Source organism: Lepisosteus platostomus, chromosome 3 (assembly GCF_059453375.1).
Source record: "Lepisosteus platostomus isolate fLepPlt1 chromosome 3, fLepPlt1.hap1, whole genome shotgun sequence".
Taxonomy (NCBI): Eukaryota; Metazoa; Chordata; class Actinopteri; order Semionotiformes; family Lepisosteidae; genus Lepisosteus; species Lepisosteus platostomus.
In genome coordinates, this window is record NC_142613.1 from 10,861,939 (window position 1) to 10,883,475 (window position 21,537).

At 36.9% G+C, this 21,537-nt stretch overlaps 1 protein-coding gene across 2 annotated transcripts in view; it reads left to right on the forward strand.

Moving 5' to 3' along the window:
* ppp3ccb (protein phosphatase 3, catalytic subunit, gamma isozyme, b) overlaps positions 1–21,537 on the forward strand; it is an 80,890-nt gene that overhangs the window by 38,058 nt on the left and 21,295 nt on the right. For both annotated transcript variants that reach the window (XM_088624478.1, XM_088624479.1), the window contains exons 4-10: positions 3,986–4,097; positions 13,901–14,046; positions 15,153–15,292; positions 16,306–16,383; positions 16,977–17,071; positions 18,059–18,184; positions 19,855–19,932. In XM_088624478.1, coding sequence (XP_088480604.1) covers positions 3,986–4,097; positions 13,901–14,046; positions 15,153–15,292; positions 16,306–16,383; positions 16,977–17,071; positions 18,059–18,184; positions 19,855–19,932 — 775 coding nt within the window. The remainder of the gene's footprint in view (positions 1–3,985; positions 4,098–13,900; positions 14,047–15,152; positions 15,293–16,305; positions 16,384–16,976; positions 17,072–18,058; positions 18,185–19,854; positions 19,933–21,537) is intronic.

The following is a 21,537-nucleotide window of genomic DNA, read 5'->3' on the forward strand; positions in this document are numbered from 1 at the left end:
TTTTCTTTTACTTTTTATTGTACTTTTTTTTTTTACTTCTTTATCACTATAAAGAAGGCCAGCAGCCTTGGGTATTGAAAGGTGCTTTATAAATTTAAAGTTATTATGATATAAATTGTGTGACTCCACGCCTAGGAACTTTTTTTAATGACAAAAAAAATTCAGAAATCTCATACAATTTACCTGTCCGTTCAGGGCTGTCAAACCAAGCAGCATCCACAGAACAAGTGAAGTGGGTGCTAGGTGTGTTTTTTTATGTTCCCTCCTAGATCATTATTGGAACGTTGGCCAAAGCTTCTTTTATACCCACAGATCATACATATTCTTTTGTAGGTATCTTTGTAAGTACTTTATCTGACCATTTGGATCTTCTGGGTATGTAGTTCCATTTCCATAGGTCTCCTATACAGCTACTCCCTGATTTACACATGTGACACTCCTCATAGCTTACGAAGTTGTATGCACATTAGAATGCACTCTTTTACAGTACGTTTCCAGCATCCAGTCTTTTTTGGGCTTTCCTAAGTTAAAGTCAAAACTGAATTTATTGATTGATTGTAAACTACAATTTAATGTGTACAATTTCAATATAATCTATTCCAAATAAAATTGAAAAGGAACAAGAAATTTATGTATTTTATTGAATCTTTAGGAGTAAATGCAACTTTCGGTGCTTAAGACTTATATATTTATTTGTGATTTAATGTGATGCTTGTGAATAACATAATTAAAAAACAAAAGACCTTGCTTTTCTGTTAATCATTTACACACCACAGTGACCAAGGTGTGACACTAGACCATATTTTGCAATACTGGAACTGATTTTTGGTGAATACTGCAACCCAGCTTTAGTTTTTCTGAAACTGTCAACATTTTCATAATTGACATCAACTCATTTTTCAGGCAGTCTTAAGTTTTGGTTTCTTTTTGACATTGTTTCTTGTTTGGTTTTCACTTTGCAAACTGATTTTATTTTCTAAGTCAAAAACATTTTGCTCCATGTCAAAAGTAACCCAGAACACAAAAAAACATTGTTTTTTCAGTTGAAAATCACCAAAGCATTATTCAGAAGACAAGTTTGTTGATCACATAAGCAAAGTCCTGACATTATTTATGTCTAGGGGTCATTGTATATTTATTTTTATATATGTCACTATGAATACTTCCAGGGGGTTTCCTTGTTCATTCACGTTATGCCACACTTAAGAGGAGATTTCTCTATGCTGCAAGGTTAGTGACACAAACAGCTGAAACAACAAAGCTATAGCTACACCCCATGTCTGGAAAGAACTTGTGCTTGGTGGGTGAAAGGGCAATTTACCAACAGCATAGACAGCAGCATCTGCCCTTCAAGGGCTCAGAAAATACCTGCTACAGCACCTTGATATGTGCTTGTTTGTTTTTTGAGGTTAACCTATTAAGATGGTTTAGCACGAGAGCGCAGCAATGTTATACTACACTCTTAAAGCATAGAGAGGAAGGTGATTCTTGGTTGTCAATCCCATCCAACCTCTACCAGTAAAGAGAATAATAATCTATTGTTTCACTACCATATAGAAGAACAGACAACGTCCCAATATTTGCCGGACAAAAGATCTTCCTAAATTACCATTGAAGCGTAGGCACATGTTTTAACATAACCAAGTTGCAGGACTCCCATTGCACAGCAGCAGCTTGTTTCATTGTAGGTTTTGCAAGCAATTAGTCCTGAGCAGTCATAAAAGCAGTATGGTTGTTATTATAATCTCATGTCACATTTGCTCAGAATAAGGGAACAAGCTTGAAATACACTCAGGGCTTCAAATATGTGGTACAGGCAGTCCCCGTTAACAAGTCGCCCCACTATACATCTATGTAAGACTATAAATCTTTTCGTACTTCCATCATTGATGAATTGAGAATCTTCATGTCCAAAATCCTAACACTTAATGTTGGTTTTTCAAGCCACTAAAAGCCAGCAGTGTAGGAGCTAAGTGAATTGTTTTGTTTTGGAAATTAAAATAACAGTTGAAGACATTAAAATTTCCTATTCTTGCAGACAGTGCTGTAACCCATAATTCAGATTATGAATGGTTACATCATCATAAAGTTGTATTCTTACCATCACGCAATACATTGCTGATCCAACGCTGACTAGAAATGCATGAACAGTGTGTGGCAAAAAGTGTACCTTGAAGCAGCAAATGCCTCTGGGGGTTTTAACACGATCACAAAGCCAAAGGAGTTGGTAACTGTCTTATTTTTTTGTTTTGTTATAGATTATACTACATGAAATGTATATACCCGTGTAAACTGTGTATTGCGAACACATATTAAGCCAACTCCTTCCCCTAACGTATTTTGATAGAAGTTGCATTATTTAGGAATGTAACCATGGAATTAATAAGATCAAACAACTATTCAGTAGTGGGATGTGGCAGCAGCTGGGGTGGTGGTGTTGGTCATATTTACATGTGTTAAGTATTATATCTCTCACAAACCATATGCATATCCATTCTTGGTAGTTTGACTTCCATTACAATTTCCATTTTAATAAATTTCACTATCCTTGAATTCCATTAAACCTGCCAGCATTCATGAGAGTTTTTTCAGATTGTAAGTAATGGAGTTAAGGATATTGTCTGATGGGATTAAATGGAAAAAGATGGAGTGTGTCAAAGCTAATCAGAGTTCAGATATATGACTGTCTAAAATACTTGTTCATTTTCAAGTATATTGGTGTGACGTTTTCAAATGGCAAAGATGGACCTAGGTAAAAAGCCTGCTTTAATTTGATAACGTATGAGAAGCAGTTCGTTTGAGTGTGCCCGGGGAAGGTGCTGGCAAAGAAATAGGCATGCTGCAACTTTGTTTCCTCATTAATCATCCCTTGCTTTGTCAGACACAGTGCTTTAAAATGCAAACAAGTGTGTTTGCACCAGAGCGGGCCTGCAAATAGATTCAGCTGCCTGGCTGAGAGGGGCAATGAGCTTCTGTTCAGGGATTATCAACAAAGACAGGTCTTTAGGACTGAGCGGTCTCTTTTCATGGTACAAGAATTGCATTATGAAGCATATCTCAAGAAGCGAGTGGGGGTGGGGACCTTTCTGATCCATTCATTATGGTACTTTCATCTATAATTTTAAGTACCCTGTCTTGAAATCTGTTTTTAAATGAAGATTTACAAATTTTCAGAGGTCATTTGGACTCTATAAGACAGATCACAGGATGTTATGCTGACCTGTTTCAACTGTATGCAACTGTATGTTTAAATGTATTATAAGACTCTTGGATTATTGTGTGTGGTCAACCATACCGGATCCTGCACTGCATTTGTGCTTGATTTGTAACTTATTAAATGCAGGTTCACATTCTTTTCTGATTTTTTTGGCTTTTGGCTTTCCTACATAGTAGTGAACTGTAACTGCTTTCATAAAAGTGTCACCCAAAGGAAATGCTGCTGACGCAGAAATGCTAAATTGAATGTTTTTTGGTCCTTACCATTTTTCCGTTTTTGAACAATACTTTTTTCTGCTGGAATTTGTCTAGCAAATGCTTCTAGCGATACTTTTAAAATACCAAATTATTTTTTACTCAGAGAAAATCTGTTTTCATTTTTCTAATGGGAACTTCACTTGACAAATGCTTAAATAGACGTTTAACCTGCTAAATTAAAGCAAAACCTTAAATAAAGCTGATTGGAGCTGGCTTAAATAAAATCACGAGCTACACAATTTCTGGAGAACCTGCAGCCTGTTGCCATCAATGCGGATCTGTCTCAAAACCTTTGTTGCTTTATCGATTGATGTTTAAGCAATGCTGTTAGATAAATGAAAAGCTCTTTCTGCCTAAGTAGTATTCTAAAGGTGCAAAATAAAGAAGATTACAAGAAATGCAACGGCTTCCATCGTGTTAGGTGCTATTCTCGCTTCAGCAGAGGCAGCTGGATGTTTGTGGTGTATTCAGTGTCTTGTGGCTGGTGCTGATGTTGTCTTTTTCCCCACAGTGTGTGCTGTTCCTCTGGGTACTGAAGATCAACCACCCCACCACCCTCTTCCTCCTCAGAGGCAACCACGAGTGCCGGCATCTCACAGAGTACTTCACTTTCAAACAGGAGTGTAAGTGCCGCTTTAAAAAGTGTGTGCACACAGCATGGTTTTTATTGGATTAGATATCAATGAATGTTAGAATTATTAAAAGTGAAAACAAGATTAAGTACTACCTTAGGACTTGAATTTAATTTAAAGCCTTGAATTACTGTTAAAATGCTGTGGCTTTTAATCAGAACAAGTTGCCTAGGGATGGATCTTTGAATTTTTTAATTTTCTCAATCAACATTCTGTGCACCTTTGTGCCTTTGAAGGTATTTCCTAACAATTGACTTCACAGCTGGTGTTTTGTGTTGCATGCCTTCCTATTCCTGCCAAAAGTATTTCTGAAACAGTCAGAGGACTGTTTGTGAGTAAACAGATTTTGTTTCGATGTTGCACAGACTTCAGTATGCCGTGCCTCACAAATGCACTTCAGAGTATATTCCAATGTTAATTTGTTTCCACACAACATATTCAAGCATCTGTTTTTGAGAAATCTCTGCTGCTGCTGATATTGCAGGGCTCTCTGGTGAGCATTGCACACAGCAGCTGAACGAGAAAAAAAGATATCATGTTATGTAACAACTGAGGAACTGTTATTAGCAGGACCCTTTTGTTCCCTTTTGTTTTAGGTATATCTGGCTGCCTTTTAACAGATTTTTAGCAAATGAGGTTTCTAAATAAAAACATGCGAGAAAGCTATACATGGGTCAACTGTCTGGGATCCACAGCATGAATGAGATTTTTGGTGATGATGAATGAAACAAAAGACATCCATTTCAGATGCTAGTAACATAGATGTTACGATACAAAGTCATTTGTACTATTGCCAAACTTTCCATATTAATACAATAATCCTTTCTTTAACTGTGTAAACCAGGTGAGAATGAATTTGCATTTGCTAGGATATATTAGCCAAGAGACTGACGCCATTGTTTCACAGCAGAAAAAGCAATGAAAGAAAGAAAAGAATTATCAATAACATGAACATCCCATAGTAGAACATGACCAGTTAATAAGTGTACCTGCTGAGCAGAAACCTTTAATCAGATTTAATGTGGATAGTTGCTTAGTTTACCCCACAGAAACAAACAAACAAATTCAATTGACTTGTACCCAGAGTCACTAGTTTCACTTGGCAGCTTCAGGCATCTTAAATTGTAGATTCATACACAGGACTGTAGTTAACTAAGTTAGAGAGGTGTTTTTGCAAGTCGAGATCTCTAATTTAAATTAATACAGCAAAGTATCGGTCTACTGTGGAGATAATTTTTCAATCAAAGAGCGAAGAACTTGCTTTGGGCTGGGGGAAGGGGCAAAATTTAATAATGCTTCTTATGCTGTATAATCCAAACATCAGTACACCACAGCACCAGTTTATTAAATGCAAACAAATATATTATTTTAATGATTATATTTTGAGTTATAATGTTTATTATATTTTGATACCGAATATTTGTCTTAATGTTCTTTTCTGTAGACAACACTGTTTTTCCTGGAGCTCAGCTACTAAGCACAGGTCTCTTAAAACAGCAGCCTAACACCCACAGTTGTTAACATGGAGCCAGCAAAAGCAAACAGATAACAGTGCAGATAACAAAAATGTATAGTGATCACTGAGAAAAGTAATGTCATGGGAAGGGAACACATGTCTGTGTGTGAGCATCTGATTATCATTCGGATGCTGCTGCACTTGTTCACAAAGCTCTTTTGGGGCTTATCCCTGCTGGTACAGTTCTTGATCATACGCTAGCGTGCAAATTGTTGTTTTGGAAACTTCACTGCTTCTTTTGCCATCTAACTGAAAATCCTGGAAAATAATAGACTAGGAAGCATCTTGTTTAATTTTGTTGATGTCTTTTGTGGGTCACATATGCAGAAGATTTAAAGTAATTAAAGAGAGCCATGGCCACAAATGATAATATGCTCTGGGCGTTTTTTGAAGTTTGGTATCGGTCATCTTCACAAAGCAATGGAATAATGAGTCTGCATTGGGAAACAAAGTTGATCTATTATACATTTCTAAGCAGAAAGAATATGATTAAATAGAATTTCATATTCCAATAAGATAATAGCCTGTAACTCACTTCCATAAAACAAGATACTGTTTCTAATTTCAAATGGGTTTCATAGAAGATGGGTTTACCCACTACTATAATTTGTGCCGTTATCAGTACATTATAAGCACATGAATAAAAAAAAGGCAGAGCAAATATTGTTGAATTAAGCCACAAATATAGCTGCAAGTGTAACCCTTAACAAACATGTCAGCTCTGTTTGAAAGTGTGAGAGATGTTACTTTCTTTGGACCCCCCAGACCAGAAGAAAACTGTGCGACTTCCTGTATTTAAATAAGACTTGTAGAAAATACCAAAAGCTGAAGTATAGATTTAATCACAGTCATGGTGCAAAGCAGCAGTCAGATTAGTTCTGCTTATTTGACATAAGTCAGTCAGATGCATCTTTTTATGAGTTTATATGATTGAGCTATTTTTCTAAACATAGCCAGTGCCTTCTGTTATGCAGTTTCGAAATTCAGTATGCCCTCCCATCAACATGCCAACACTTTTGCGGTACACTCATGACATCTTACAGATCAGCACATGTCAGCTCCTATATATAGTATAACCAGAGTGTGTTTATAAGTAATGTAATTATTTTCAGAATTATTGGCTCTCAGTGAAGAACCTCTTGCTTGTTGCATGGCTGTGTTAGCCAGTATCTGTAGCTGAAACATCTAGGCTTTATTTTATATACACTTAAATATAAATATGTAATTTTTGTATATTTTATTAGTCTTGCTTTGTGTGTTTGTCTGAATCTGTGTAATACATAATGTGTTCTTTTGTACTGCCCAGAAAAACTCCAGGTGTTCAGCATTAATATGGAAATGAGTTAAGAGACGTACAGGTGTTGCAGAATATTGCTATGGATACGATAAAATGAAGAGGAAAATTAAGATTAAATGCATTTGTCATTATAATACTATATTCTGTTGCATTATTCTGTTTATTAAGATACTGTCTCTTTAAAATACTAGTGTTAATACAAAGTTAGTCTTTTTATTTATTGCTCATTAAGCAGAAAAAGTAACAATTGTACTTTTAGATTGTGAAGAATCCCTCCTGGAATAAATGCAGAAACTGCAGAACTACATGTAGAAATGTAGTGCTGAACATTGCAGTGTAGTTTTATATCCATAGGTCGGTCCTCATTTTGATCTCTGAAGTTTTTATCCTTTTACAATAGAACAAAGTAAGCAATGTGTTTGGTAAGCATTTCCATGACTTTTTTTCTCTGGATTTTGCTTCTGTTCATTAGCTTTACACCTACACTATTGTATTCCTTCCACTCTACTTTGTTACAGGGATTACCCATAATAGCAATGATGATACATTTACAGGATTGTGACATTTCATTCACAGCAAGAAAAAAAGGCAAAATAAGGCATAAATGTTTTTGTTGGTTAATTCTCCACAGTGTCCAAACATTATAAGAAGCCATTCATTGCAGATTTTAACTTTATTCATTTACAGATTATAACTTTAAATGATGGAGTCTTACATGCTCACTTTGTATGTTATTTTTATTTGGAAATGGGGGTCTGTAAGGATGTCCCATTTTAGTGGTAGCAAAATGAAAAAAAAAAAGATTGGTGTTGCACAATTAATGCCATATTTGAGCTGTGTATCCTCACGAAGAGGTTGAAATGGTACTATTGCCTCAGTACTATGTGAAGATAAAGATAAGTAACAGTTTTTTTATGTTTAATTCCAAAACCAGATAAGCTGAAAGTACTTGCGAGTGCACATCAAAAGTGTCTCAAAAGTTCTAAAGTGTCTCAAAGAAGCAAAAAAAAAAGCAAATGTGATAATTTGTTTTAATCCCAATTAAATATAATCAATATGGCCTCACCAGAATTAATCTAAAATCAAAGTTAAGTAAAATGTGACCAAATAATAAAGTTCCTTAAAGCTACTAAGTACCAAATAATAGATAAAATATTTCCAGCAATTCTTTAACCAGAAAGAGTTCTTTGTGTTTTTGGACTAGGTGCCAGTTTAGTTCTTTAATACCTTAATTATAGGAGGCAGAGAAATACTATAGCTACAGTGCCTTGCGAAAGTATTCGGCCCCCTTGAACTTTTCAACCTTTTGCCACATTTCAGGCTTCAAACATAAAGATATAAATTTTTTATTTTATGTGAAGAATCACCAACAAGTGGGACACAATTGTGAAGTGGAACGAAATCTATTGGATTTTTGAAACTTTTTTAACTAATAAAAAAATGAAAAGTGGGGCGTGCAAAATTATTCGGCCCCTTTACTTTCAGTGCAGCAAACTCACTCCAGAAGTTCAGCGAGGATCTCTGAATGATCCAATGTTGTCCTAAATGACTGATGGTGATAAATAGAATCCACCTGTGTGTAATCAAGTCTCTGTATAAATGCACCTGCTCTGTGATAGTCTCAAGGTTCTGTTGAAAGCGCAGAGAGCATCATGAAGACCAAGGAACACACCAGGCAGGTCCGTAATACTGTTGTGGAGAAGTTTAAAGCCGGATTTGGATACAAAAAGATTTCCCAAGCTTCAAACATCCCAAGGAGCACTGTGCAAGCGATCATCTTGAAATGGAAGGAGTATCAGACCACTGCAAATCTACCAAGACCTGGCCGTCCCTCTAAACTTTCAGCTCAGACAAGGAGAAGACTGATCAGAGATGCAGCCAAGAGGCCCATGATCAATCTGGATGAACTGCAGAGAACTACAGCTGAGGTGGGAGAGTCTGTCCATAGGACAACAATCAGTCTTACACTGCACAAATCTGGCCTTTATGGAAGAGTGGCAAGAAGAAAGCCATTTCTCAAAGATATCCATAAAAAGTCTCGTCTAAAGTTTGCCACAAGCCACCTGGGAGACACCCCAAACATGTGGAAGAAGGTGCTCTGGTCAGATGAAACCAAAATCGAACTTTTTGGCCACAATGCAAAACGATATGTTTGGCGTAAAAGCAACACAGCTCATCACCCTCAACACACCATCCCCACTGTCAAACATGGTGGTGGCAGCATCATGGTTTGGGCCTGCTTTTCTTCAGCAGGGACAGGGAAGATGGTTAAAATTGAGGGGAAGATGGATGCAGCCAAATACAGGACCATTCTGGATGAAAACCTGTTGGAGTCTGCAAAAGACCTGAAACTGGGACGGAGATTTATCTTCCAACAAGACAATGAGCCCAAACATACAGCAAAATCTACAAAGGAATGGTTCACAAATAAACGTATCCAGGTGTTTGAATGGACAAGTCAAAGTCCAGACCTGAATCCAATCGAGAATCTGTGGAAAGAGCTGAAAACTGCTGTTCACAAACGCTCTCCATCCAACCTCACTGAGCTCGAGCTGTTTTGCAAGGAAGAATGGGCAAGAATTTCAGTCTCTCGATGTGCAAAACTGATAGAGACATACCCCAAGCGACTTGCAGCTGTAATCGCAGCAAAAGGTGGCTCTACAAAGTATTAACGCAAGGGGGCCGAATAATTTTGCACGCCCCACTTTTCATTTTTTTATTAGTTAAAAAAGTTTCAAAAATCCAATAGATTTCGTTCCACTTCACAATTGTGTCCCACTTGTTGGTGATTCTTCACATAAAATAAAAAATTTATATCTTTATGTTTGAAGCCTGAAATGTGGCAAAAGGTTGAAAAGTTCAAGGGGGCCGAATACTTTCGCAAGGCACTGTATGTATTTGTGAATTAATTGCAGAGCCAGGAATTGGTAATCTGTGTGTTTTATAACTTGAGACCCACTGTTGCCAGGTTGCCAGAATGATTCTGCTCCTAAATTAAGACTGTTGTACTGTCAAGCGTAGTGTACGTTTCTGTTTGAGACGTAAAACTGAGGTCCTGACTCTCTGTGGTCATTAAAAATCCTGGAATGTTTCTCGAAAAGAGTAGGGGTCTCTGAACTGGCTTCATCACTCTGTTCTCCTCCACACTGATAGCTGGTTTGTGCTGAGTGTACTGGTTCACTATAGCTGCCGTCGCATCATCCAGGTGGGGCTGAACATTGGTGGTGGTGGAGGGGAGTCCCCATTACCTGTAATGCGCTTTGAATGAAGTGTCTAGAAAAGTACTGTATAAGTGTAAGGAATTATTATTTTAGCACCTGCAGTGAAGCACAGTTTGCCATTTTAACTTGCCTTTGCTTCTGTACACAGGATTCATTAAACCAATCTGAGTGAGGCATTAGCGCATACTGTAAATACAACACTGGAGGCCCATGATTAACAGTTATTTTTAACCCTTCAGCCTTATGCCTCTGAAAATGGAAGGGCTTTGTATACGGATATTTATATACAGTAGGTCAGGAAGGTTCATTGTTGTACTCTTTCAGACTATTTAGTACATCTAAGAAAAAATGAGATTAGACTGCTTTTTGCCGATGGTTCTACTGCAATGTGTTATTTGTGGCTTTATTTGTTTGAATGCCTAATGTGACCCTACAAACTTGTGTACCTTTGAGGTCCACTGACATCACCACATCAGACTCATTGAACTCAGAAAACTTCAGATGAAGTGGAAATATGTGAAGGTTACAGTGTGGACTTCTCAGTCCATTAGGTTTTCAACCTGTTTAACTGTATTTTTGACATTCTGAGAAATGGAAATGGAGATAAGAATGTTGGACTCTAAGGAACCAAGAAACTATGACTTCTGAAATAAACCTGGGAATTGACCCTCTGTTTTAACGTCTGCCCACTGGAACATCTTGATAATAAATATTCCCCAGTGGTTTATTTACAAAGATGTAAGAAGGACAAACTTGTTACATTTTAATACCAGTTCAGATTGTGAAAGCACAGCACAGCTCAAGGCCGCAGAAGAACGAAAGCATTTTCTTCTCATCTAAAAACAGAGAACTGGAGATGAAAAGCAGTCATCTGTAGTAGCAGATGTTGAAGTATCTCTGTTGTCAAAACTAAAAACAGAGCATCAAAGGAAATAACTTTGGTATTTATATCACTGACTCTCCTTTTTTTATGTGGGAAGAATAGACACTAACATTGTATAAGTACGATATATGTTGACAAACTATAATAGCTGCTTAAAATTTGCTATATTTTATATATTTAGTAAAAAGTCTAATTAAAAAACAATTATGGAATTTGTTTTTTTTTCTCAAAAAGATTTATTTTTTTATTGAAAGTTGACAAAAAAGCCAAATGAAAAATGCATGTCAGAAAAGAGTGGAGTGTCCCATGCATCTGATGTTATGGCATTATCACCTTGAGTGGTCAGTGGCACACTAATGAGCAGCTTGTTCAGGGACAGGGGGCACCTGACCGCCCATAGCACTACCAGTCAGGAGGCAGCTTTCTCTGTCAAAGCCCCGATAGGCAAGTGGAAGGGCAACCATAGTTGCTGTAATCATTGAATTGATATGGAAAGGGCCTGTTTAAATTTATATATTTATATATATAAAGCAGCCAGACTATCAAGGGAACAAAATGAGCCCTTGAGTTACCCAGTGGAAGCATTTCCTGAATTTTAAAATGCTGAAATGTTTTTTTCTGATGACAAAACTCATGTAATGATCTACAATACTGTAGTACTTGGGTTAATCCATGATCTAATCTATGCAGTGAAAAACCTGTGAAAAGACCCTTAAGTTTTATGGTTTTGTAGTTATGTTCTCTTGTCATTTTAAAACCGTGGCACGTGTGTCAGTAAAATAGAAAATGTATAATCTTTCAATTATTTCATATCGCATATTGTAAAGAAATTGAAAGATACATTCAAACGCTGTAAAATGTTGACTCGCTTTACTACTGTCAGTGAAAACACTTTCAGTACATATTAATTTATGCACTATAGCTGAGCATTTTTGTCTCTTTTCTACATAGAATTAATCTCTGTTGGTTGCTTTTACAGTACGCACACAAATTCATGTGTCTTAACCTTTTCTTTTTAATGTTATTTTAAAAAGAGGCCTTTAATTTTGAAACGACCCCTGAAGGCTGTTTAATATTTCCATCCCAGGGTATTGCCCAAGATTCATTAAACCTGTTTGCCTGATTGGGGGACATAGTTGGAAGTTGAAGAATGGGAAACATTGCGGACTGATGTATTTCTAATCCTGCTAGGACTGAGGGATTACCTCCTTTCCCCTTGTATTTCCCTGCAGTGCTATAAATTGTTAGGTCCTGACTTTTATGATGTCAGAAGCACAAACATTATCTGTTCAGCCTTTTATCAAGAACATTCCGTAACTGCACAAAATTCACAGACTGTTCCCAAAACCAAGCATATAAGGCTTTCCCTCTATGATCTGTGTAGTTTTTACTGTTAAATTGAAAGATTCTCAAGCTTGAAAGTAAAGACGTTCCATAGCTAAAAATGTTTTTATTCAGTCTTCCTGTGTCCTACTAGCGGCCTTTACTGTTCTATTAACATATAAATTTCTTCCCCAGTGAAGATGGCTGTAAGCAGTCAGTTTCATTTGTGTTTTTTATGTGGCAAAGATGTTTTCAATATTTTGTAAACACTCCATTTCTTTTTACATTCCCTCTCCAGTGGGCTGTATCTCACAAGTTTATATTGATCATTAAGGGTGGAATTTACATTGTTGCGCAAACTTTTTGTTGCAGTGTTAGAATTAATATAGTCTTTCTACTGCCTCAGAATTCAAGTCTCATCCAAATGGTATATTTTTATTTGCACCAAAATATTAATTAGCATTGACCTTTTGCCACATCATTAGTGTTCTTGACATCATGTTTGCACTGACAATCAATGCAGGTCAGGACAGAAGGGACTACAAGACTACTAGTGGTTGGTTTCAGAAGTGGCAATAGGTCATGTCCACCCTAGGCATTTATTAGTTTATCAGGAAATCAGATTGTAAAGTGGAGATATTCACATTTAATAATATGCTTAAGAGCCAGACTTGGGTTCACTTCAGTAAAGAGCCTTGAGGCTGTCCTAAAATAGCATCAGATGAAGTGGTGTTACAGAAAGGTAGATGCTGTACTACTGATCAGCATTTGTCAAAATCCATTATCCACTATACCAAAATGCTAAGTGATAGTACTGTACATTTAACCAAAGGTTTTTGCAAATGCAGTACTTGGAACAGGCACCTGAGAAAGACTGCAATAATTGTAAATGGCTATGGGTTTTATCTGTTGGTCATAATTCTGAGCTGTAAAATCGTGAGTCAGAGAGCTGGAAAGATGTTGAAATCATACCAGCTTTTAATATCAGAAGTGACAGTGCTGAACTTCAGTTCAAAATTAAATGCATTTATGTGTTGGTACCTTGTGATATTCAGAAAAAGGGGTCAGACATCTGAATTGGTTCAATTTGCAAATGCATTGAGCATCATGGGGTACTTTCTCAGTGTCTGTTGCACTGGTAGGAAAATAAATCAAAATAAATCTGTTTGTATGCATAGAGAGTAGGAACATGGATCTCGATTGTTTACAATGTCATTAATTATGGCTCTCAAGATTGGTTATGCAGTGTGGACAGGATCTTAGTAATGTACTCACATTTCAAGACCGATACACCTGCAAAAACAGACAGGATCTTAGTAATGTGCTCGTATTTCAAGACCAATACACCTGCAAAAAAAATATACCTAAAAGTTAAATGTTAACCTCAGAAGATAATGCATTGCAAAACAACTCAAGCTATGAAATCAAAAGAGGAAAATGGATATTAGTGATATTAGTAATGTTTCTACATGAGAAGGTGAGAAGTCAGCATTGGGAAGCCTACAGGAAATTCCATGTAACTCATTTACTCATTTGGTGTGTTTCTTCCTGCAGGTAAGATCAAATACTCAGAGCGGGTATACGACGCTTGCATGGAGGCATTTGATTGCCTCCCTCTTGCTGCACTCCTCAACCAACAGTTCCTGTGTGTCCATGGGGGACTGTCTCCAGAGATAAACTGCCTAGATGACATTAGGAAAGTAAGCGCCCTACTGCAAAAGCTGTCCTTTTAAATTGATGTCTACATGACAATGCATGGCTTTTCTCCTTAGGGTCCCGAAGTGCTCCTGTGTCAAATTGTTTTCTCTCCACCTGGGCTCTTACTGAATGAAAGCCTGAGCTGATCTGATCATTTTTGAACCACTTTTGAGCTCCGAAAAACTGTTCTTATGAACTTTTGTTAAACTTTACACAAATGAGGCTACAATGTACTGTCATAAATGTTAAATACCTCTGGTTAAGCCAGTAAACAGGCTGTTTAACTTGTTAAGAGCTGAGCTGGAATGAAAACCCACAGACATAGTGGCCCTTTAGGATCAGATTTGAACAGCCCTGATTGAAGCTTCTCCCTCTCAGTTCCTCAGCATTGAGATAGGGCAATACTGCTCTGAAAGGTTAAACCAGGGGCCTCAGTCAATCAAGGTGAATGGGTCATAAATTTCTAAGCACTTGAAATAATTTTGTTTTGACCACTGAAGTAAGTGATTTGTTTTAAGTAATGGAAAAACTCAACATTGTAGTTAACAAGCACCACAATTGCCCATTCTTGACATAATTGAATAACTTACCAAATTACTCAGAGGTCACCTGCATTTTACAAATTGATTATTTCAGGGTGAACTGTAACACCTGCTGGATAGTGGTTTTCCAGAATTAGGATAAAAGTGTTTTCTCACTCGCTGTCTTTGCTAATGACTGTGGGCTTCATGACAGTAGATGCTGTATCTGTTGGCACTGTCAGTTTTCTCAGGGGCCTTAAAATAAAATATATAATTTTAACAAAATGTAAAAACAATTCTATAATAGACGTGTTTTGTTACAATATTGTGATCACTTCAAAGAAATCGAAAAATAAACTGAAAAAAAGCTATGCATAAATCCAAATTTTTCTTTAAATATCTATACACTTTAATATATATTTTGTTACATAACTTATTTATGTTATTCTATGCAAGCTGAAGGTGGAACTTCTGAACTGGTCAAGTCACGCTAGTAATCTGTACAGAAAATGACCATACAGATAATTATATGTTATGTTGTGTGACTATCTGAGCTTTGTGCTGAGTGTGGTTCCTGTGTTTTTCAGTTAGACAGGTTTAAAGAACCCCCAGCCTTTGGACCCATGTGTGACTTGCTGTGGTCAGACCCCTCAGAGGACTATGGTAGCGAGAAATCCTCAGAACATTTCAGCCATAACACTGTGCGAGGCTGCTCTTACTTCTACAGGTACAGAAGTCCCGAATGCACGCTTAACTAGGTTATTAAAAGAGCACTACTAAACATGACAAGGAATTGCCACAACTGCGTGACCTGCTCACAATTTTGTTTTCATCAGTCACAGATAAAATCCTTGAAAACTGGATGGATTGTGATATAAAAGTTGATGCCTTTCTTAACTTGATTTGCAGTTAGTGCTAAAATGCCAACTGCAGAAGCTTTCGGTGGTTTGTAGGTAACTTTGTAACTTTGAATAAATACAATGTAGCAGCCCCGTGAACAAACCCCCACTCCTAACGCTAGTTGACAATTTGATAGTGAGATAAATGTGTAACTCAATTTAAAAGCTTTTAAAGATGTCAGCAATGGAAACAATAATGCATGCAATTGGCTTAAACAGCTGTATCATGTGGTGTGTGAAACATTTGATCTTTTTGGGTGCCCCACTATATTTGTTCATTAATGTTTGGACATACTGTAGGTTTGGTAAGTGGGAATAATTGTAGTGGGAAAAATGAGAGGTTGTGATGAAATGGATAGTTTTATTAATCGGGTTCACCCAAAGACTTTTTGATCCATTTATACATCTCTTCCGTGCATACTGTACGTTTTTCCAGCTGGCATCATTTTTGGCTTTCCTAACCAAATGCAGGTGGTCTGCAGAATGTGCTTGGGCGGAAAAATGCCAGCCGCCACATGAAGAGCACTTCTGTGTGCTCTTGCCACTCCCCGCGACAGTGGGTATCCAAGCCAGTCATTAGCTGGGTTAGAAAAACTCACAGTGTCAGCTCATTACCCAACTATTAAAGCCAGAGAGCAAAAGTCTAAAAGAAATAAACAAATACAGCTCAACAAGAAATTATTGCAACTTGATTCATTATGGCTTTTTACATTTTTGTTTTCATATCATGTATCGCTTGTAAAACACATATGGTTTTGGGGATGCAGAGATGTTAAAGAGTATGAGTCTTGTGTCACTCGGTCTGTTTTTGCTTTGTCAAGTTTCCCTTTTTCTCTTGCAGTTATCCAGCAGTATGCGAATTCTTGCTAAATAATAACTTGTTATCAGTAATAAGGGCACATGAAGCTCAAGATGCAGGGTAAGGCAATATGATTTTGCAACCTTCACTTGCTAATAAACCTTAAATTGGCACTGTTTAAGACAAATCAATCTTTCTGCTGTTCACAAAGGGAAATGCCATTTTAAAAAGGGAGTGTAGGAGATGTCAAGATAGTAATGACCAAATGACAACATTTTATTGTGTTTTAACTGTGTTATTTTTTACATGTACTGCTGAAAACAACTGAAAAAAGGGTTATCAAGTACAGTGCTTTCTTTTAGATAAAATGATCTTCTGCGGCAGTGATGCATAGCTTTGTTGAAAACTCAGTTAATACAAAAGTGGCTATAAATACTTTAAGATGCAAACTTTCAGTTTGCGCTTATTTCTGTCTGCAACTGTATGCCTTAAAGGTTGTAAAATAAGTATTGAACATTTTATATCTTGTATCTTATGTTTGTGATTGTAAGCTTTGGTCAGAAAAAAAACCCTCATTGATCATGATTGTTTTTTCAGTTTGCTTTTTGGATTTAACTATTTGTGTGAGTTGAACATGTTCACTGTTATCTTATCATCTGTATTTACTGAATGCCTGTCGAGTGCAATTTTTTTGTTTTTGTTTCCCCTCCTAGGTACCGAATGTACAGAAAAAGCCAGACAACAGGTTTCCCCTCACTAATTACAATTTTTTCTGCACCAAACTACCTAGACGTATACAACAACAAAGGTTAGTTTGATTAGAATCAAAATAACTTAATAAAAGATATCTCCAATAAGAAAAAGAAGAAGAAAAAGTGACTGGTAGTGACTGTTCATGAGAAGAAATAAGACATATGAAATATGACATGAAAATCATATGAAACAGGCAGTCGGACTGCAGTTTGAGTCAATAAATCAATATATATTTATTTTTTTGTAAGATGTGGTTTAATTATTTTTAAAAGCATGTAACAAAATAGCCATGGGTGTTGTTAGGAAGTCACAAGTATCCATAATTTAAAATGCATTTAAATCAAGGTTCTGGCCATTCTGTGGCCCGAGATTCGTGTTTCATCCTAAGAGTGGAGGTGTGTATGAGGATTGGGGTGTTTGGTGTTGAAGACAACGCTTTGTGTGACTGATTCTTTCCTGGCAGCACAGTATCTAAATGTGCCAATCTGGGGGCGTGCGAATTGGCATGTTCACAGATGCAGATCAGATTTCAAAACACTGTCAAGGTGTACTGTCACACCACAGTGTGTGAACACCTCACTTCTACACAAATATGTTACTTTAGTGCTTCACTTGCTGGAATTCACTTCTCACCATGAGATCCAAACTTAATATTTTTTTCTCTTCTGTACTGTCACAGCTTACTGTTTTTTCCCCATGCCTTAGTATGATTTGCAGTGATACAGATCCATGTACAACAAATTTTGCAGTGCTTGATGTTATAGTTTTTTATGTAGTTTCAGAAATTCAGGCACAGGGCAGGTGGTGTAATCTCAGACCAGAGACTCTTCTTTTTCTTATTCCGTCAGTCCTTGCAGGTCTATGGTATCTTGCCTAAAGAACCTGTGCTACAGTGAATTATGTCAGAGTAACCATGTGGTCAGAAACAGCAGCTGGTTATACAGTATATTGATTGAAGCAGTGTAAAGGGTTTCTACCAGTGGTTATTCCACTTGAATTTGTGATTGAGAGAAACTTAGAGGTTCCTCTCATTGCTTCGCAGCTGCTGTGTTGAAATACGAGAACAATGTGATGAACATCCGACAGTTCAACTGCTCCCCCCACCCATACTGGCTGCCCAACTTCATGGATGTGTTCACGTGGTCCCTGCCCTTCGTTGGGGAGAAAGGTAATCGCACCAGCCTAACACTCCTGGCATCTTTCCTTGCAGATATGCAGGTAGGGAAAGAGGTGAGAATAGGATTTTTTTTTCAAAGTGTTAACTTGGTTTATGTGAGATCCATGTGGTGAACTAGCTGTTTCACCAAGATTCATTTGAAAAATAGAAGTTTAAATGCACATTAACCGTAATTTAAGTTGCCACTGTGCTTGTGATCTACAGATGTCTGCTCCTTCAGACTTCAGTATATTCTTTTTCATTAATTATTCTCAGTTAATTGTAGCATGTCAGATCATGTAGAATAAAATATAATTACATTAGAATTGGTAAAACAGCTTTTAGGTGACCCTCCTCAGTCAACAACTGTGAACAAAAGATCAATCACATGAGAGATGTGACGGCCAATGTAAGAAAGTTTGAAAACAAAGTGGAGGCCCATTTGGTCTCCTATTATGCGTCTTCCAGTTTATGTGCCAATATGTAACGTCTGAGACCAAACAGCTAAACATTATTATCACAGTCTGATTTCTCCCATCATTTTGCTCTTGTGCGCACACCTCTTTGCTCGCACATCTATATATAATATAGGTACTGTATACAGAGTACTTATGCAGAAGTATATACACTTTGGCCATAGGTGCTATACACAGGACCTTGCCCTTCTTTCAAATGGTTGCTCATTGTGTGCTTTTAGAGCCATTGCAGATGTCTGGACTTGTGTTTCTACTGGCATAGAGCTCTCCTGTATGTGTATAGAGGAGGGGCAGAAGGATTTAAGGACCAGCTGAAGAATACAACTTCATATAGCCAATAAAGCTCAAAAGGCTCTGGCTCTAATGATCTTGTCCAATGTCTTATTTTGCTGCATTATTCATAATTACCAGAAGGAAAAGGCAGAAAGTACTAACCCAAAATCTGCACAAGAGCAAAATGATGGGAGAAACCAGCCTGTGACAATTAAATTTAGCTGTTTGGTCTCCACTTTGTTTTAAAATTTTCTAACTTCGGCTGTCACATCTCTCATGTGACTGATCTTCTGTTCACTGTTGTTGACTGAGGAGGGTCACCTTAAAGCTGTTTGGCTAGTTCTGTTGTAATTGTTTTTATCCAACTTTTCTGTCCAATGAACTTATCACAGGTTGTAGACTCACATCAAGCTGTATCAAGGTACTGAGGATAGTTTATCAGTAACTTCTGTTCTTCTTTTATGGAGCAGAATCACAGTTCAACCGTTCTTATATTTTATTTTTCCATTTCTTATCAAGGACTCCTAGTAAATCTGTGCTGCTACTCACAGGAATCAAAAGTTTTAGCTTTACTTTGTTTTTGGTCATTACACAGTTCACAGTGTGTTTCAAAACTTCCTGTGTTGGAATGTCTACCTAAGTCACTACAATAGTATTTTTTTTACTCTTCTTTCAGCTTCATTAGGATCTTTGCCTCCAACTTATCCACATGTCACCAGTGTCATAATGTGAACTATATTGGAGTGGTGACGTCTTCAAAATGGAAACTGTTTTTTTTCTTAAAGTGTTGCATTTTGTTCCTCACAGCATTTACTTTTAATTATAATGGTTAATATTCCAGTCTCTCCTCATAATTTTTTTACAAAAATGAAAACAAATTTGCTATGCACCACAAATAGCATTTAACTCAGATGTAATTATTTTTGGCTGCAGTGACAGAAATGCTGGTGAACGTCCTGAACATCTGCTCTGATGATGAACTCATGTCAGAGGGAGATGACACCTGTGAAGGTAAGACACCAAAATCAAGTCAAAAGGTGTCAGAGTTGCAGTCATGCCAGTTTTAACAGACACTGATATCAATCATACCCGCTCAATTCAAAATTCTCTCACCATTCATTAGGATGTTTTTTAATAGTCATCCCCCCATCTCAGATGTGGGCTGGAAGGGTAATGTAGTAATTGAATGGACCATTGAAACCATGGGTTTACAAACACATAAGATCTTCTTTTGCTTTTTCAAATCACTCAGAACTGGAAAAGAAAATAAATTCACTTTACACTAGTTTATTATAAGGTGACAGGATATGGATAAGAAGACTTTCTTCTTTAAAAGTTGACAGTCAATATGCATAGACCTTGCAAGACTACAGCTCCTGACACAAAGATGAGGAAATTGTGGAGGATTTCTATGTGAATTCAGCTGGAATAACACTAAAGTCAAGTTGAGTTATGAACTGTTTTTTCTTATCTGAAGAATTCCATACTTGGAGCATACTGTTCAAAATTAAATCCTCTGTAACTATTTAAGAGAACGCATCCACAGAGATTTCTTTTTAGCTCACAGTACAGAATGTGGGATGGCCGTGATCTGTACAAAGCGTTTTCTTCTGAACAGATAAAGTACTAATGTGAACTTTGGTAGTACAACTTAACATCAAAAGAATTTATATCTATCAGTTTCCTTAATCAGAAATAAGTAAGGCCTTAGTTGTAAGTAAGGCAGTTCCTGAAACACAAACCACACCTGTGCAACGTAGGGAAAACACAGAATCACACATTGTATGTTTTGTAGTAATCACTGACCTGTGACTAAAGTCATATTGGTGCAGTTTATTTTAGTCTTGCTGTATTCTGTAGCATTTTTTTATGTAATTAGTCCCTTGAAAATCTTAGCAGCGTGGTATATAGTTCAGTTAAAAAATAGACTACTTGCTTGCAGATGAGTGAAAAATATGAGTGAACTGCAGTATACAGACAGCTTTAGCTTTTCTGAATCTCTTAAACTACCAGTGTTTTGGAATATACTCACAAAGGTCAGAGGACAAAATGACTATTTCCAAAGAAAGAAACCAGCATGTGTTTCCCCATTTTCCCCTTATAACCAGAGAGTTTTCTAACTGTTGTGGCTGTCCATTAATTACAGTAAAAAATAAATAATGCTACTTACAGCTTTAACTGCACACAGAGTGAACAGCGATTTGGAAAATGCAGTGTGGTTTCTAAATTTTTAACGCTGACACTTTACTGCTTTTAGTGTTGTTTGAAGCAACTCCAACTTATGCTACAGAATTCAATATATTTTGCATATTGCATTTTTTCAATATATGTATGGTGTGATATGCTGTAAAATGTTAAACACATAACTAAATGTTTTTAACCTAAATGTATGATGATCTGTATGGTCATATTTCTAGATTAAAAACTAAACAGAAATGTGACAGTGATCAGGTTGCAGATCTAGGTTTGGTACAACTTGGTGTAGTTGGTGTGATTCAAACATTAAATCGTTCCTTGTATTTTGAATTTTTGTTTAAAAATGCAATGTTTCCACAATGAGGCTTCCTGGAACCCATTACCAGTTAAGCATGCAACATCTTGCGTTAACAAACATGA